Source organism: Myotis daubentonii, chromosome 1, assembly GCF_963259705.1.
Source record: "Myotis daubentonii chromosome 1, mMyoDau2.1, whole genome shotgun sequence".
NCBI classification, from domain to species: Eukaryota; Metazoa; Chordata; class Mammalia; order Chiroptera; family Vespertilionidae; genus Myotis; species Myotis daubentonii.
This window is the reverse complement of record NC_081840.1, coordinates 56,923,615-56,942,875: the sequence shown is the minus strand read 5'-3', so window position 1 is coordinate 56,942,875 and position 19,261 is coordinate 56,923,615. Positions and strand designations below refer to the sequence as shown.

General features: G+C 44.9%; 1 protein-coding gene across 1 annotated transcript in view; it reads right to left on the bottom strand.

The window, feature by feature from the left end:
* The window catches only part of MYO5C (myosin VC), a 94,265-nt gene that overhangs the window by 10,830 nt on the left and 64,174 nt on the right, over positions 1-19,261 (bottom strand). The window contains exons 26-36 of the mRNA XM_059701089.1: positions 17,832-17,925; positions 17,465-17,528; positions 17,299-17,379; positions 15,442-15,622; positions 13,351-13,444; positions 12,671-12,870; positions 8,832-8,919; positions 6,246-6,344; positions 4,861-5,015; positions 3,011-3,100; positions 559-709 (exon numbers count right to left, since the gene is read on the bottom strand). Coding sequence (XP_059557072.1) covers positions 559-709; positions 3,011-3,100; positions 4,861-5,015; positions 6,246-6,344; positions 8,832-8,919; positions 12,671-12,870; positions 13,351-13,444; positions 15,442-15,622; positions 17,299-17,379; positions 17,465-17,528; positions 17,832-17,925 — 1,297 coding nt within the window. The remainder of the gene's footprint in view (positions 1-558; positions 710-3,010; positions 3,101-4,860; positions 5,016-6,245; positions 6,345-8,831; positions 8,920-12,670; positions 12,871-13,350; positions 13,445-15,441; positions 15,623-17,298; positions 17,380-17,464; positions 17,529-17,831; positions 17,926-19,261) is intronic.

The window sequence follows — 19,261 nt, the reverse complement described above, 5'->3', positions numbered from 1 at the left end:
TGTTTCAGGAGGTGCGACATTTTCTACAAGAGTCAGTAGTGGATGTAGCTGTGACAAAGCGATAGAATCAAGGCCTGGGGAGCACAGGCTGCAGGGTGGATGGGACAGACGCTGTTTTCAACAGGGCAGCAGCCCCTGGCTAGGCTTGCAGACCTCTTCTTTCAGAATCGCAGGAATGGAAGCAGGTTAGCATGGTAGCTCATGGTCTGCGACCATTTAAAGTATTTACATTTCAGAAAACTGAAGGAAGTAGGACTTCAGGATTTCAGAAACACCTGTCTAAGACCCAGGATTAGCCATATAAATAGCTGCAGCTCTTCCACTGTTTTCCCCTCAGGATGAATCGCTCTTACAGGAAAAAACTATGAACCATGTACTTTGATATATGGAATTGCTTCAAGCAAACAAAGAATTAAAAGGTACACATATACACAACTAAGTTTTCTTGGTTTTAGAAATTATATTCTTTATAACCACACATTGTAACCATACACCTGATTTATTTTTTAACGCCTCAATGTTACTATAAATATTTTTGGTTATCAATTCTTTTCTTACCTATTATTGGTTGAATGTTATTTTCCATGACGATAATGAACTGATGATATATTCGTATAGCCACATCACTAAGAATCTGTCTGTATTCTGACAGGTCAAAATTGTTCAAGCAGTTCTTGTTCTGATGTGGACTGTTATGCTTCATGAATTCCTGAAAGTAATTTGGGGCATATAAATATTAAAATAATATAGACACATAGGAAATGAAAATACTATCTCTATTAATGATGTTATAATTAGCTTCTACTATACTCCCACACTTTACAATTTAATGTCTGATTTGTATCAAAAAGGTTCTTGATGTTTGGAGTAGCACTTATGTTCTATAATTAACTAAGTGTCACTGTACTGCCTGCTCCTCCTACAAATACGTGCCCCCAGGCCTGTAAGCCACAGTAGAAAACCACTCCCATGGAAGCTCGCAGAAAAAAACTGCAAAGCACCCAAGGATACAAACTGCTATAAGAGGGCAGTAGATAAATGAGATTCATGACTTTATAATTGCAGATTATACACTACTCTGAAATATTATAAAATGTGTGCTATGGACTGACTGTTCATGCCTCCCCGTGGTCCCCAATTCATAAGTTAAAGCCCTTACCTCCTATGTGGTTATTTAGAGATAGGGTCTCTAAGGAAGGAATTAAGGTCAAATGAGGTCATAAGGGTAGGGCCCTCATCTGTTAGGATTAGTGTTATAATAAGAGACACTAAAGAGCTCAATCTCTTTCCGCCCCCATGCAGAGGAAAGGCCATGTGAGGACACAGCAAGAAGGTGGCTGTCTGCAAGCCAGAGAGAAAGGTCTCACCAGATACCAACCCTGCTGGCACCTTGGTCTGGACTTAAGTCTCCTGAACTGTGAGAAAATGACTTTCTTTAAGTCATCTGGTCTATGGTATTTTGTATATAGCAGCCCAGGCAGATGAATACAATATGTTTAACATGTCCCAAGAGATAAAAGGAAAACATTAAGACAAGAATAGGACACTTTGATAAAAGACAGAGGTGAAAAAGAACCATTAAAATTTTAGAAATAAAAATATAGTAATTGAAAAAATAGACAGGGGAAAGAACATGGTGTACATGGTTGAAGGGGGCAAAAATAGGACTAAAAAGTAAATGCTGTTGTATAATATAATATCCTCTTCCATTAATGCCTCATAGATGCAAGTTTTTCTTAAAGGGACGACCTGTGTCTCCCCTCTCCTTCCCACCTCCCCTCCCCTATACACTTTGGCATTCCTTTTAGTCAGAGCTTGGATTGTCTTATTTCTCCTTTTGTTCTATAGTTCCAGTAGGAATACTTTTATATTTTGTTTTACTTTCTCTTCATTGGGACAATTGGCTATCCATGTGGAAGAAGATATGAGTTCATGACCTCACAAGTCAACGTAGAATAGCTAATCGCACCAATTTGGGATAGGTAAAAGCATAATTGTAAATTCTAAATTTGAATTGTAAGAGTTTAGAAGAAAGTAAGAGAATATCTTCATGATCTCATGGAAGGGGAGAATTTCTTGAAACATATAACATAAGGATAGATTTAAGTTCATAAAAATTCAAAAACTGTGTATGAAAAAGAACTCCATAAATAAAATTAGAAGATACACCACAATCTATCCATAATATATAAGATTTTCTATAAGTAAATAAGAAAAAATCACCCCTAAAAAAGTAAAGAATAGATGTAAATAGGTAGTTTAAACGGAAACCCAAATGACCAATAAGCATATGAAATGATGCTTGATCTCACTGGCATCAAGTAATTTCAATTGAAGTCAACAAGGTATTGTTTTATGCCCATGAGCTTGGTAAATAATGTCTGTCAATACTAAGTGTTGGTGAAGGTCTGAGACACTGGAAACTTAATACACTACTGAGTGAGACACTTTATAAAATGGTGCAACTATTTTGGAGAGCAGTAAAAACCCTGAAAGCGATTTTGTTATTATTTCATCAATGAAATTCTGCTCTGTGAATACTTGGAGGTGGAAAACTCCTTTATGATGTCAGTCCCTTCAAAATGGCCAAGGATTTACGGACTATGAAGGAACAACCAGAATTTTATAGAGAACAGCTCTGAAGAAACAGGCATGTTGAACTAAAGGCTGTAGTTTAGAGTCATAATACTAAAAACTTCAGAATTTGACAATCAGAAAGAAACTTAAAAATCATCTAGTCTACCCCATTGATTTAAAACTCAAGGATACTGAGGCTCAGTACCATGCCCAAAGTCTAAGCCTCTTTTTAGAAGTCTTCTGCTTGTCACTTCTGTTACCTGGTGATAGGAGGTTGACCTCTTGGGTGAGGAGGCAGCCAGAAAGCCAGCAAGGGCAGAGGCTGTCCCTGGAGCTGGGTGCCCCAATTCCTACCCCTGTAGTGAGCTCTGGCTCATGAGGAGGTTATAGACCGGCAGTCGGCACAGAACACAGAGCAGGCAAGCATTCCTACCTCTTCTCCACTGTACTGCTTCAGGCAATTGAGGAAATGACAAGTATTGGAAAGCCAAAAGGACAGCATCTCAAAGTCTTCTAAATGCTCCTTAAACAAACAAACAAAACAAAACAAGAAAAGACAAAGGTGGAGTTGGTGATTATTGGTGCCTCTGAGCAACATCAGACTTACCTTACCTGTTGGTTAGTTAGTGCCTTTGCCGAAAATGGAGTCCTCTTTTATTCACTAAAGCCTTTATTAAATTTGTGCTATAATGATAGGCCCTTATGTTATTTAGCAGGTTACTTGTTTGAAGCTTAAATCGGGCCCTGCAGGAATGCCGGAGAAATGTCAATCTTGGGCCTTGCCTTCCAAAGTTTCCTCTCCACTGGGAGGATGGACATAACATATGGGACACAGTAATTAGGTGGCCGATTGCCCATGTGGTGGATGTAGACTGTGCTCAGAGGATGGAGGGACCATGGGAAACCAGGGCAGCTGAGAAAACCTGAGAGAAGCAGGAGGATGGTCCTCCTTGAAAGCGAGGGACAGACAAAAGCTCAGGATCCAGGACTGTTGGGATGATGCTACTGCTTCTTTCCATTTAAGGAGAATAGGAATTACAGCAATACCACTGGATTCAGCAAGAGGAATCACCGGTGGTCTTTTTGTGGAGTGACGGAGTAGAAGCCAGATAGCAAGGGATGAAAAAGAGAATTGGTGAAGAGCACTAGTTTAAACGCTTTTGGCAGTCGGGGGGGGGGGGGGGGGACAGGGGGGTGGAGGCAAAGGCACCATGGCTAAGGGAGTGGGGCCAAGTGAGGGTTGCTTCAATGTGCTGTGCACCAGAGCGGAAGGGACAGATACTGGCACCAACAAAGGCAGAGGACAGGGAGCTGCTGGGGAAGCTGAGACAGAAGATGCTGGTGGGAAAGTATTTATACTCCTCGTGTCAGGCATCTTTCACTTTCTAAATATTTAAACATTCCAGAGCAGCAAGACAGGGCAAATACTGTGTGCCTGCATCCTGGGATACAATGCAAGTGTGTCCTAAGAAAACCCGATTTATGAAAATATGGACAGGGGAAATAGCACATATGGGCGGCCCTTCCTAGGACGCTCTGGTAGCTGCTGTGAAGACAAAGACAATAAAGGACCCAGGACCAAACAAATGCTAATTTTCTCCTCTTGACTCCAGATGAATTCTTGGTACACAATTTTTAGGAGGGGAGGGAAGAATTACTCTAAGCTCTCATGCATCCACTGCTTTTACTCTTCTCTCTTCCTGGGATATTTAAAGTAGGATTTAACTACTCATGATTCTACTGAACATATATTTTACTAAGGACCTTCTGCAACTAAAAATTCAAATATATCCCAACATCAAAGATTGCTCCCCACGTGGAAGGGGAATGAAAATATTGGATCTGTATTTTACTGCTTTCTACTAATATGCAGCTCGTCTTTGTTTCTGAGTTGGGACTAAGGGTGCACACTATAGTTTTAGAAGGGACAGCTATAGATGAGTAATTTTTCAGGCCTTCCCATTCCTCACCTTTCACACTTCCTACATTACAGCCGGGACTCTGACACCCTGAGGGGATAGAAATAGTGGGTGGTGGCTACGAGGCTGTCATCTCACAGGTAAGGCTTCAAGGTCAATTGGCAGATCCCTACCCTTGGGGATCCCTGACCTAACCTGTCTTTTCCTAACAACTTGGCTTCTTTCACCGATTGGGCCTCAGACTGGTTCGAGGAATCACGTGGTTCACCAAAGCCAGGAGGTGAAGGATGGGCATCTGGTCATCCCCACAGATGTTGCTAAAGGACCTATGATTCCAAGGGCCAGTGTCAAAGGTAGTTCCTACCTTAACCACTTGCTTGATGCCATTAATGATGCTGTTCATGAGGGACTTGAGCATGCTGGCGTCATTGAGAGAGTCTGCGTAGCGTACACACATGAACAGGATGTGAGCCGGCAGCCCAGGGATCATGTTCACCACCACGCCGCGGGGCTTCAGGTCTGGAGCAGAAGGAGTCGGTGAGGGTGACCGCTGTGGTTAGCTCTCCCCCTAAGGAACCTCTGACTATGGGGCGGGGCTATTTGCTTTTCTGTGCCTGATGCACTCGAGGCAATGCCTGAATGCACAGGCATGTCTTTTCTGTTTGGGGAATTTAGTTTGGCTCTTCTTTTGGCAAAAATGTTAAGATGCTACTTGCTCCTCTTCTATTTGCAAAGTGCCTTCTCCCTGGTGTGGAGACCCTGGATTTCAGATCTCTAGCGTAAGAGAAGAATTGCACCCCACCCCAGCCTCTATGACGAGGATGCAATACGATCTCAGTGCTCACATGCACCTGCCTTGAATCTGGAAAACAGGAGCACAACAGTCCCGCAGAGGAGGCCTTGCTGGCTTGGGAAGGAGAGAGTGGTGGGGAGACAGGTGGGATGAAGGGGAGAGAAGCTTTATAGAACAAATTAAGATAAGCAAACAAAGATGTCCCGGTGGCTGCATAAAAAACGGGGGGACAAAGAGGAGGCTCCAAAGCTGTGCCCCAGTGAGGGTGGAAAGGAAGGGTCGGGGTGCTCCTTCCTCCCTTAGATGAGGAGGTAGTAAGGCTGCACAGCGGCTTTCCGCTCTGAGATCCCAGGACCAGTTGATAAAGAGGCATGTGGTTGTCATGGTGAAGACAGTCTCGTCCCATTAGTTCTCAGACCACCAACCCTTGAGCATGATGCACACGGACATCCCTGCAACCAGGGCATTGCTGGGAAGCCCCAGTCACATTGCCTGCAAATACACTTCTCAGCAGAAGTCAAAGAGGGCACAGGAGCCACGCTCACTCCCACCAGGGACCCTGCTCTGAGACCCGAAGCTGCTGCGGAAGTGTGTCTTCTATCCGGGCCCTGTGATTAGGGCTGGGAGGGGGTTAGGGCAGTGCTTCTCAGCCGAGGGCAATGCAACCCCTCGGGGTATCTGGCAATGTCTGGAGATTCCTTTTTATTGTCATGACTAGAAGTTGCTACTGGCTTCTACAGGTGGGAGCCGAGGATGCCTCGCAATATCCTACAATGCACAGCACCCCTCACAAAGAATTACTAGTATCTGCTCAACATGGCTGAGGCTGAGAAACTCCAGCTAGGGCAAGGAGCAGTGAAAGAAGAGAAGGGACTGCCAGCACCCGGGACTGTGGCAATGGCTGATGTTCAAGTTTGCAAAATAAAGCCAAAATTCAGAGTTCCAGGTTTCACTACCAAGAATGAGGTTTTGAATGAGCTTGGCCTCGTCTTCCCTCTTGTACTCCAGCATTCCCAGGTACTCCTTGGGTCCCGAGGACAAGTGCACATCATTGGCTGTAGACAGAGGTAAACAATTAAACACTCAAAAACAACTCCCACAGGCTTTACAATAGGACTCTTCATCTCCTTCTATCCTACACTGACTGGTTGGCACCGGAACTTCTGGGGATTTCAGATCAATGAAAACTTTCTTGAGTTGTGAAGAATTTCTTCTGATAGTGATTCTTATCTGTGAGTATATCAGTGAGTGTAGCCTCTGCTGAAAAGGCTGACTTATCCTTGAAGAAATCCTGGCACGCATCCAGCACACTGGGATACGAACGCAATCCAAGAGGTGGCCCCTCCCCTGTCTTTAAGATCTGATGCTACAGTTAAGGAAGCAAGATTCACGAAACACTTGGTGTGCAAAGTACCAAAGTGCATGACCCTGAGGGGACTGTATCAGTGTCCCATGTGCTGTAAGAAATTAACATGCAGTGATTTAAAACAGCACAAAATTGTAATCTTATAGTTCTGGAGATCAGAAGATTAAAATGGATCTCATAGGGCTAAAATCAATCAATCAGCAGAGCTGTGCTCCTTCTAGAAGCTGTAGGGGAGAATCCATTACTTGCCTTTTCTAGCTTCCAGAGGCTATCTGAATTCCTTGGCTCATGGCCACATCACTCTGGCTTCCACATATCTCCTCTCCATCTACTTGTTTTCATATCACCTTCTCTCGCTCTGACATTCCTGCCTCTCTTATTGTATTGGGCCCATGTGGATAATCCAGGATAACCTTCCCATCTCAAGGCCCTTAACTTAATCACACCTGCAGATCTCTCCTGCCACGTAAGGTGACATATTCACAGGCTCCCAGGACTGGGAGAGGGGCATTTTGGGTGGGCCACAGTCTCTCTTCTGGTCCCCAAAGATTCATGTACATTCTGAGAGAATGAGGTCTGATGACAGAAGCAGAGGTTAGAGAGTCAGAAAGATTTCAAAAAGGCCATGCTTCTGAATTTTAAGATGGGGGAGGGGCACACAAGCCACAGTATGCGGTGGCCTCTGAAAGCTGGCAAAGGCCAGGGAATGGACTCTCCCTTGAAGGCTCCAGAAGAAATGCTGCCGGGCTGATTTTAGCACAGTGAGCGCCATTCTGGACTTCGGACCTCCAGGGCTCTAAGAGGATAAATCTGCACTCTCTCAAGTCACTAATTTTGTGGTGATGTTTTAGCAGCCACAGGAAATGAATACAAGGGCCATAAGGATTCACACAGAGTTGAACTGAAGCTGTTGAAAATGCTTCTTGAAGGAGGTAGCACTCCAGTTGGGCCAAGAAAAGCGAGTAGCCTTTGGTGGATGAAAAAGGTGGTGGTGTAGATAAAGAGTTACAGAACTCTCTTCCTACTGCGGGAGAATTTCTCTTTTAACTTACTAGCTCTGTTCCCTTGGAGACCGATAAAGGTAGAGTGTCAACTGCTTTACTAAGCAACACTGTTTATGGTGAGCATGACCTCTGGCCCTGGCTGGGTGGCTCATCCTGTTTCTCTCTCATGTCGAAGTCTCTCTCTCTCCCTCTCTCCCTCCTTTCCCCCTTTTCTCTCTAAAATCAATAAAAACATATCCTTGGATGAGATTTTTAAAAAAGGATTCAATAAGAATAAAAAAAGAATGACCTCTGATTGGTAAATTGCATCTGGACCAGGAAGAACAATAAATGAAGCAGATGTATCTGATAAGGATACTTTGGGTATTCTTTTTTTTTTTTTTAATCTTTATTGTTGAAAGTATTACATAGGTCCTCCTTTCCCCCTTAACTTTGGGTATTCTTGAGTGTGAAGACTTACATGTGGGCATGTTCCTTGCAGGAACCCTGGAAGCTAATGCACCTATGCAGTGTTTAGGGGATACTGGCTTCCCACCAACAGTCATGTGAATGAATTTGAAGCAGATCCTTTAGCCCCGTTTAGCCTTCAAATGACTGTGTCCCTGTTGTCGACTTGACTGCAACTTAGCACTGAGCTAAGCTGCTTCTAGATTCTTGACCCTCAGAAACTGTGTGTAGCAACACACAGTGTTTGTTGTTTTAAGTTGCTAAGTTTGGGGTAATTTGTTATGACAATAGAAAACTAATACAGGAAGGGAAGCTGATGCATTTCTGCTTTAGACACGTTGAGTTGGAGGTGATAAGAGAAAGGCAAAGGAGGTAATCTTAGAGGCAAAAGGACTGAGACTCTGGCAAAGAGGTGAGGAGTGGGAGGTAGGCTGTGGAAGTCCTTATGCAGAGATGGCAGTTCATTCATCCATTCCAACAACGAGGATACAACGAGGGTTGGGAAGGACAGGCGTGGAATTATCTGAGGGGTGGTGAGCGATCTGCCTGCCTCCAAGGATCTTTCTTTCCATTTCCCATCACTGAGCCCCAAACCCTGCCAGTTGAGAATCATTCCTTTGGGTTTCAAAGACTTTGGGCCACATCAAAAACTAAACATTTCATCAACACACGTTGACCTTAGCTGAAAGTTCAAGAAATAAGAAAATGAATGTTATTTCTCCCACCTTTTCCAATTGTCTTAGTTAGACTCTTGACTTGGTCTTGTAGCTTTTTAATCACTCTGTCCTTCATGTCTAGCTCTTCTTCGAGATCCTGCAGAGATCAAAAGAAACAAGACCATTAGCTTAGAAGCATCTAAATTGATTTCTTGGTAATAGCTTTATTGAGCTATAACTTGCACCCAATTCACATATAGCTTATAGATTACTATACTACACAATGGTTTGTATATAGTCTGTGTGTAATCATCACCACCATCTAATTCCAGAACATTTCATCGTACCAAAAAGAGCCTGTGACTTTTAGCCGTCACCCCCTCGTCTCCCATTCCTTCCCAGCTCCTGGCTACCATTAACCTACTTTTGTCTCTACCTACCCTTGTGCCTGGCTTCTCCCATTAATGTTTTTAAGGTTTCTTCATGCTGTAGCCTGTATCAGTACCTGATTCCTTTTTGTGTCTGAATAATATCCTATTGTGTGCATATACCACACTTATCTTGATCTGTTTTCCCCTTAATAAAATAATGTCCGTTGTAGAGAATTAAAAAACACGAATGTGGGAAAGTAAGCTCCCTGAATGTCAGAAGCTGGAGGCCGAGAAACTCTTCAGAGGTTGGAGTCCTGGCTTTGACCTTCCTTCCTGAAAAGGGTGGGCCTTGCCCAGGCTGATTTTGGCTCAAGAACAGGGAGAGTCTGGGATTCCTATAAATATTTCCTCTAAAGAGCACAGGGTCTTCAGGTTCTTCCTGACTCCCAGGGGCTCTGGCACAGGAAGGAATTGGGCCCCTCCAGCTCAGCAATGCCCACCACGCAGTCACTGCGGCCCTGCGTCCCCTGGGGGACTCCTGGGCAGAGGGAAATCGTGCTGTTTTTCCCTTGTGGCCACCTCTCTCCCTGCTACCACCTTTGGAACTTTATCTGGCCTTTGAAGTGGGGGTGTGGGTATGCTGTCTTCTAACTTGAGCCCATCCTATTATACGTCTAAAAACCAAAAAGGCACCCATCAATCCATAATCTGGAAGAAGCCACTGCTCACATTTTATTTCACTCCTTTCTTTTTTCTAATATGGCACATATATGTTTTATAAAATTGGGATCATACTGTATGTGAAGTTTTATAGCCTATATTTTTTCTCAAATTATATTGCAGATACCTTCCCATGTCTGATAACATACCCACACCGTCACTTTAATGGATACAGTAATATACAGTAATTAACCTACCCACTTTTATTGGACATCCACTTTATTCCCCTCTTTTTTTTGGTTATGATTATTAACACTATTATTTGTCCACATATCTGATTACTTACTAGGAATAGAATCTTAGTGGTTCATCACTGAGTCAAAGGGAATGCACCTCCCTAGAGAGCTTATACCAGTTTATGCCAGGAGTCTTATCCAGCATCTAGAAGGGTTCAGGAATCTGGAGAAGGGGCTGTGGTAAATTATTAAAGAGTCTAGAGACGAAACATAATTCTGAAAGGCATTTTGGGGAACCAGAGGAGACTCAGCTAAAGAAACCAAGTCCTTCTGTCTCTCTGGACACCTTGCTTTTTATTAACACAAATTGTCCTAAAGCAAGTAGTTATACATATCAAAGGCAAGGTTTAGCATACAGAATCCATTGTCAGATTGGGGGAACTGCCTATGGCTGTTCAGGTGTTTGGCCAGCAGGAGGCAATAACATGTAGATTGAAATGCCCTCAGCTGTCTGGCAGCAAGAAATCATTTATGCATCCTTTTTAGGTTTGGGAAAATGCCTTTGGCCATTCCAATAGGTAATAACATGATTTTCCAGCCCTTGCTGAAGGCTCAAGGTCCATCAACCTTTTGATGAACTTCTTGCATTTATGACCTGCTGGAATTAGCTTCCGGCAAGTTTATGTTCCCAGAAACCATATATGATGACAGTCTCACCAGCACCATAAGATCTATTATTTCAGGGGCAAACATATTATCTAGTTTTAATTTAGAATTTCTTTGATAAATAGTGAGATGATCACTAAAAGTTTTTATTATTTCTTTCTAAATAAGGATTTTCTTTGACTTAAAGGATCAGATATGGGATTAAATAGTGTACCCTCAAAATTCATGTCCACTGAGAACCCCTGAGTGTGAACTCATTTGGAAATAGGGTCTTTGCTGTTGTATTTAAACCACAGATCAATATGATAACTCGCTGGATTGGGGTGGGTTCTGAATCCACTGAGACTGTCCTTATAACAGAGATAAAGGGCACACAGAGATACAGAGGGGGGGCCATGTGAAGGGACAGCAGAGATTGGGGGTGCGCTGTCACAAACCAAGGATGTCAGGCGATGCCAGGAGCTGGGAGAGGCAAGGAAATCCTCTCCCCTAGAGACTCTGGAGGAGTATGGCTGGGCCAACACCTTGAACTTGGACTTCTGGCCTTTAAAAGTATGAGAGGACACGTTTCTATTGTTCTAAGCCACCCAGTTTGTTGTACTTTGTTATGGGAACTCTAGGAAACTAATACAGTTAAGCCTCACTTGTGGGTAAAACCAGCACCTAATTTATAGGAATTAAATTCCTTTGTGGCATATTCATTGGCTCATTGGTAGCACTGAGGCTCCTCATTGGTTTAGGGGGAGTTTGTTGGAAGGACCATGTAGATATAAAACAGGAAGCTATGACTGTTCCCCAGCTCAGGGTGGAGGCAGCAGGCTGGCCCGTCCCCACCTGGGAACAGAGCCACACACCTGGGGCTCCTGAGAGGGGCACTGCGTGGGACCTCACTGGTCCAGGAGCATCAGGAACAAACTCACACAAATCCCACACAATTAGGGCCTGATACATACCCAGAGGCACACACTCACAGCTAAGGAATGATAGTTCACACGGGACAAGACGTGCAATATACTCATGGCCCACCCCCATTACCACTGGCCCCAACTGAGACCCAGGGACACGCAGGCAGGCAGGAGAGCCTCACACAGGCTCAATGGACAGCTGTTTATTTGGTGTGAGTTGATGTGTCTATTCTCTGAGGAGGTTGTGTCCCCTGAGAAAAGATGGCCATCATCTGGGCGCCCCTGACTGGAATGTGTTATTTCCTGTTAGATATCAAACTCCCTGGATTCCTCTTTTTAGATATAATCATTCTTCAAAGTCAAATCCTGACACTGTAAAATATAATTTCACCCTATCATAGTTTTCCTGTGAGATAGAAAATGGGGGGGCCCTGACCATGGGGAGCAGGGCCTGTGGGCATGTCCAGGTGCCCACTGCCCTGGTGAGCCCTCCCCTGGGCACGTTGTAGGGGCTGCCCAGCCTGGAAGGGCCTCAGTTTCCAGCCCCTAGGAAAGCACCCAGCTGCTACTTTAGTGTGTCTCAGTCTTGTAGGCTTCACACACCAATTAATATCAAAAGAATCGCTGGGGACCGACATAGAGCTGCCAAATTTCATTTTGACAAGGGCCTCTTCAATTTGATGAAGACTTTCATGATTTAAAGTCTGTTGCCTACTACCATGGTCATTTCATGGAAGAACATTTTGTCTATGAAATTTGTAGGAAGGACATACCCCCAGGAGAACACATGGACATCGTCTTCCCAGATGGGTGCCACCACGAGACAGTGCGCAGGACCCCTGCACCCCACCTCCCTTTGCTTTATCAGGCATGTCCCTGTGAGCCCTGAGCCTCCCCTGAGTGGGCTCAACCTCAGAGACCACCTGTCTTTTGCAAAAGGAAACAGGGTGCTCTGACTGTGGCTTTGGTCCACAGCTGCTCAGCGTGTGCTCCAGGCGGCCTGTCCCTCCTCCTGTGACATCTGCACACAGGCAGGCACTCATTTATCAACAACTTGGTCCACTCCTCACCCTGTTCTCCATAGTGAGACGAGACGCTCCCTGCCGGAGGCTACTCTCCACTTTGGGTTCAGTTTCAACCTGTTTCTTCAAGCCCTCGCTGACCTCTGGCATTGCATGAATGTCATCCATCAGCTTCTCCTTCTCTTTGGGGTGTATTCCCTCTTCTTCTCGAGTGTGATTCAACTCATTAGAAAATTCTTCTAATTTTCCTACAGTGAGAAGAACTGTCAGTACTTGGGGCCATATCACTGGATTCCGATTTGGGCTTGGTCCTATGTATAGTTGTCAGGGGTCCTAAGCTGCATCCAGCTAGAGATTAGGTTTTGTTTGGCATAAACAATGTTTAAAATATTTTTAAGTCATTGTTTAAAACTTGTGATACTTCGCATAAAATTTTTACTTCACATAAAAATGGCTTCTCTTAAAAAACCAAAAACCAAAAACCAGGACTATCAAGCAACACTGCGCCTGCATGCCTATGTGGCAACAATCCCCAGAGCTTGAGGCAGCTTCCCCCTTTTGATGCCCATGCACCTTACTGCACCCTCCACCCAGCCCACTCCTCACATTCACGCCACTGCCTGGCCCACGGGAGGTCAGAGTGTGAGACCCTGAGTACAGTGACTTCCGTCATGTCCTGGGTGGAGAAAACCTTTTTCTAAAAGCAGGTCCCTGAGGGGTCCAGTTACCTCTCAAGTTTTCAGTCTGTTCATTCAGGCGAATTTCAAGGTCTTGCTTCTGTTTCTCCAGTTCTGAGATTTGCTGTTTAAAGTCTGGGATCATCTTTAGAGAAAAATTAGAAATATTAGACTATGAAATACTTTCATCTATGAACTTTAAAATCTCAGAGCTCATCAGAAGCAAACCCAACTGCTAAGGAGTTTAACCCCATGGAACATACATCTAATCTATAATAATAAAAGTGTAATATGCTAATTTGACTGGACATCCTTCCGGCCATCCTTCAGGACAACCTTCGGGACGAAGCTTGGGCTGTGAGGGAAGCCCGGGTCCCGGGTGCCAGAGAGAAGCTGGTGCTGGCAGCCGGGGGAAGGAAGGCCTACTCTTGCACGAATTTCATGCATTGGGCCTCTAGTGAATTGTATAAGAAGGCTAGCTAAGACATTATACTCCATTGGTATCATGATTTTTTACCTTGAGACCTATATAGTCACAAGAAATACCAGCACGCTCAGAGAAAGCAGTTCCACACAGCCACGGTCCCCATCAGGATGTCTCCCGGAGAGAAGGGTGTGTAGTGGTGGGGCAGGGGCGGATGGGAATTCTATGCTGAGCTGAGGGAGGGTGATGTGAAGAGGTGGCAGCCAGCCTCTCTGGTCCAGACCCAGAGACCTCACCTAGGGACGGACCACCTCTAGGGGGTCGCACTGCGCCCTCTGCATTCCAGGTGGGGCTCAATCCTTTGTCCTTGTCCGCCTCTGCAGTTTTTTTAAACGTCTGTCACCTCTACCCTCAGGCAGGTAAAAACAGTTTTTCTGTTGCCCAAGTTTATAAAAACACCCACACCGCTAATGCTCAAATGAAGAATACTTGTTTGTGCAATTGGATTTCACCACAGATTCCTCATGAAAGTTTCACCCAAGGACCAAACAAAGATGTGAAGGTTTTTACTCCTGCTCCACGTGTTGGCTATGCCAGGGCCACAGCTCCTCACCTGCTGGCACAGACCCGAGAGGTCCTAGTAGTTCGAGGTTAGGCAGAGGAGCAGGAGACAGCAAAGAAGCAGAGAAGGGGCAGCCTGTGAATGGCAAAGAGGATGAGAAACCTAGGAGAGGGTGGTGCCCTGGGAGACAACGAGGAGGATGGAAATGAACCCTCTGTGCTCAGCTGGATGCAGACAGGCCAATTAGTGGTAGGGGCACATGGCAAAATGGGGTGGCCACAGAGCAAATGGGAGGTGAATGGAGAAGTGGCAGTTGGATGGCTGCTGAGAAGTCTGACAACTCCCCCAAAGAAATGGGGTGGTGCCCTGGCTGGCACAGCCCAGTGGTTAGAGTGTCGGCCTGAGCACTAACGGGTCATAGGTTCCACCGGTCCAGGGCACGCTCCTGGGTTGCAGGTTGATTCCCTGGCCCTGGTTGGAGAGCATGCGGGAAGCAATCGATGTGTCTCTCAAATCGATGTTTCTCTCTCTCTCTCTCTTCTCCCTTCCCCCCTCCCTTCCATTTTTTTCTAAAAAAATAAGTGGAAAAAATATCCTTGGGTGAGGATCACCAAAAAAGAAAAAGGAAAGAAGAAAGAAATGGAGTGGTAGCTACCGGGGATATGGGGCCAAGAAAGGGATAGTTTTGAGTGAGGAGATTTCTGAAGCCTTTCTCCATGCCAGTAGGCGTGAGCTAGAAGAAAGGATGAGACATGTGCAGGAGGAAAGAATGGGCATCACAGGAGGGAAGGTCTCTGAAAAGGTGAGATGAGAAGCAGGAGTAGAGGCTGACCTGAATGCATGCCCCTCTCAAATTATCCTTTTACCTTAATGTTTCTTTTCTCAATTTCCAAGGGGTATTGGCTAGGTTTAGAAAACACACACACACATACACACAGAGAATGTGGACCCATCCTATGGAAAAAACACATACTCTCAAATCAGAGTGCTCTCCAGCCTGGGATAATGTAAGTTTCTCTTGTGACTCAAGTATTTCACTCCTAGAAAACATAAGTCTGATCCATTGTTTTATTGCCAAGAAACTGCATATGACTTGGCTAATGAATAACATCTCTAGAATAGTGCCCACAACCGGGGCCCATGGCTGAGACCATACCATGTTTTCTGACGTCAGCCTGGTAACTTCATGACGAATACTTTCATTGATGTCATTCTCTTCTCTAAATAACTTCTGCAGGTGGTTTATTTCTTGACTTAGATGCACCACTTTGAAGTTTAAAGCTTCTATCTCCTTTTCATAGCAATCCTTCTGGGACTGGAAGTGGCTCTCCAAGACGCTGTTGGAAGAGGGGCCGAGAAATTAGCCACTTCGTCTTCACTCTGAGTGTGTACACATGCAGCAGTTATGAAAACCCACCACTACAGCCAAGTGCTAAGTACAGAGAGCATACTTATGTGCACATCGTTACAGACTATGGAACTAGGAACACAGAATTATAAAATTTAGACAGCATATGTGGCATTAACATGCAGTTAATAACAAATATTACTTTAGACATTATTAAAGTTACATTTTTACTCTAATAGTTTAAAAAATGTCTGTATGATGCAATAATGGTAAAGATACATTTCATTATACATTTGTCAAAACCAATAGGATATATAACATCAAGAGTGAACCTTAATGTAAACTAATGACTCTGGGTGTCAAAGTAGGTTCATCAGTTTTAACAAATGTAACCTTGCCCTGGCCAGTTGGTTGGGCATCATCCCATGCACTGAAAGGCTGCCAGTTCGATTCCTGGTCAGGGCCCATGCCCGGGTTGCAGGCTTGATTCCTGGTGGGGGGCATGCAGGAGGCAGCCGATTAATGTTTCCCTCTCACACAGAGGTTTCTCTCTCTTTCTCCTTCTCCCTCCCTCCCTCTCTCTTTAAAAATCAATTTTAAAAATCTTTAAAACAACAACAAATGTATCCTCTGCTGGGAGATATTGATAATGTCTGTGTACGTGTGGGGGTCGGAAGTATATGAGAAATCTCTGAACTTTTGCTCAATTTTACTGTAAGCCTAGCATTACTCTAAAAATAAAGTTTATTAATGTAAAAAATGCATCAAACTTTAAATTTAAACACACCTATTTGTCTATAGCAACACTGGCTACCTTAGCTATAATAATAAAAGCGTAATATACTAATTAGACCGGACGTCCTTCCAGACGACCTTCTAGATAAAGCCAGGGCTGCGAGGGAAGCCCAGGTCCCAGGTGCCAGAGGGAAGCCAGTGCCAGCAGCCAGGGGAAGGAAATCCTACTCTTGCACGAATTTCATGCATCAGGCCTTTAGTCCTATATAATAAAAGGGTAATATGCAAATTGACCCTAACAGCAGAACAACCCGGAACAACCAGTTGCTATGACACGCACAGCTCAACGCAGGAGCTGCCCCCTGGTGGTCAATGCGCTCCCACAGTGGGAGTTTCACTCAGCCACAGACTGGGCTGACAGCTGCAAGCGCAGTGGCAGTGGTGGGAGCCTCTCTTGCCTCCTCGGCAGTGCTAAGGATGTCCGAGGGGGCCTAAGCCGCAGTCAGACATCCCATGAGGGCTCCTGGGCTGCCAGAGGGATGTCTGACTGCCAGCTTAGGCCTCATCTCCCGGGAAGCAGGCCTAAGTTGGCAGGTGGACATCCCCTGAGGGGTCCCAGACTGCCAGAGGGTACAGGTTGGGCTGAGGGACTCCCCCCACCTCCCCTGAGTGCACAAATTTTCATGTGCCAGGCCTCTAGTTTGATAGAATCAGTTTTACTGTATAGGTTATGCGTTTTATCACTCAGCATTTTATCCCATAAAGAGTGTTCTTTGTTACCAATTACTCAAAGAAATATTTCCAGTGATTATTAGATCATTCTACTGTAAGAAATTATTTTATGTATCAAATCTATATAAGACAAACTTTTCACTTTCCAATAGTCTTATTATCTCTGGGGGAAAAAGAAACCCTGGGGGAATTCCTTACCGGGTTGCTTTCTTTAGTCCTTCATAAGCAAACCAAAGTTCTCCATCCTCATTTAAATGTTCCAAATCTTCCACAGACAGCCTGGAAAATAAGGAGGGTAAGAAAGTCTATCATCTCTCTCATGTGTTACACGTTTCTAAATGTTTGATAATGCAAAAATGATTACCTGCTTCTCACGTCTGCAATGTCATAGCTTTCGAGAAGTTGCTTGGTGATCTCTGACATCTTTTCTGAGAGGAAAAGGCAGAGCTGGTATAAATTACATTCTTGCCTGATTTCTCCTGTTCCCTTTCTAGGGCCCAGTTACCTTCACAGAGTCTCCAGCTAACCATCCCATCAGCCAAGAAACTGACCAGCTATTTAACCCACCAGCTATCCAACCAACCAACCAACCAGCTAGTCAGCTTGCCATATATCCAACCAACCAGCTAACCAACCAGCCTCATACCAGTCAAAGGAGCATTTCCTCCCCAGTGACACTTATGATACATTCAGTCTGCACCCATGTGCTTGGTACCTCGTAGTTTTGTTACCTCTCATTTCCCGCTTTTGTGACTGCACGTGTTTTTCCACGTCTATCTTCTGTGTCTGAAGTAGCTCTATCTCCTTTTCAAACTCAGAGATTGTCTGAATCACAGCAATGACGAGGTGAAGAAAGAAGAGCTATTGTAATTTTTATCAAACAGAGGGAACACTCTTACATTACCATCTACTCATGCGGGGTGTCCTCACTGCTGCTTCTTGGCTAAACTCTTGTTAAACCATCCCTGCCCATACATACAGTGTGGCCTTGATACATGTTTAACTGCTCCCAAATACTGTTAATTATTTCCAGATCTACTTGGTTGTATCCACAGAATTGGTTTCCCTACTTAAAGGGAAAGATAACTAATTACTACAAGCTTTGGTGGGGTGGGAGGAAGGAGAGCCCAGAGAAGGAAATTCAAAGGGGCTGATTATCTTTCGCCGCAGGATCTTGGATGTGGGCAAGCCTGCCACGTTTGGGAGTGTGGGCTTGGGCTCCTGCTGGGTTTAGGAGTGGCGCAGCGGCAGAGCCAGGTGCACCCAGGATTTGCGGGGTGGCCATGGGGTGTGCCGGGGTCCCCTGAGGGGCAGCCCTGGTTGGGGGGGGGGGCTGTATTCTGCCTCTTTCACCTATTGACTCAGCTTGAGTAAGGATGTCAGGGTTGTGCTTGCGGCTATGGGAGCTATGCAGAGGTGACTAAGCCCGTGCTGATGTTTCTCAGTTAGTGTAAGTGTTTAAGGCCTACACACAACTCCTGTTTCTACAGGGCATGGGAAAGGAGATCAAAGTGACATTTGCTGGTCATTTTACATACACAACCTCTTCCTTAAAACTGGCCCATAGGGTGACTAGAGTGACCTTTTAGAGGTTAGAAAACTGAAGCTGCATAGAGTAAACGGCTTGTTCGGGATCACACGGCAAGTTGATGGGGTGCCAGGACTATCCAATCTGAAAGCCCCGCTCTCTGTAATGGTTCAGTCGTTGTTACCAGTTGTAAGTGTATTTATACAGATGGATTATAACACAGATAACTTGATGATGATACATTCACTTTCTTTGCAAATGAGACTAATCGCCACACTGGAGAGTCTGGACCACAGTTTTAGTTACCAAAGAGGAAGTGACAAATATCGGTGCCTCACTCCAAGTATAGCCATACCATTCCCCAAGATGCAGACAGTAGCCAGACGGCCTGACTTCCAGAGGGACAGCAGTCTCATGTGACTGCTGAGAGTGAGGCAGTCACAGGGCTGGGTGGTCCCACCCCCCATTTTCAGCATCAGGGGCCCAAGGCCCAGAGAACACAGACAGCTCTGCTGTGGAGCTCACAGGCAACCCCGGGGTGATTCTTAGCGCTCTTCTGAACCATGCATGGCTCTTCCATGACAATCAGATAATATTCGCAAGATCTTCACAAACATTCTACTCACATGTGTT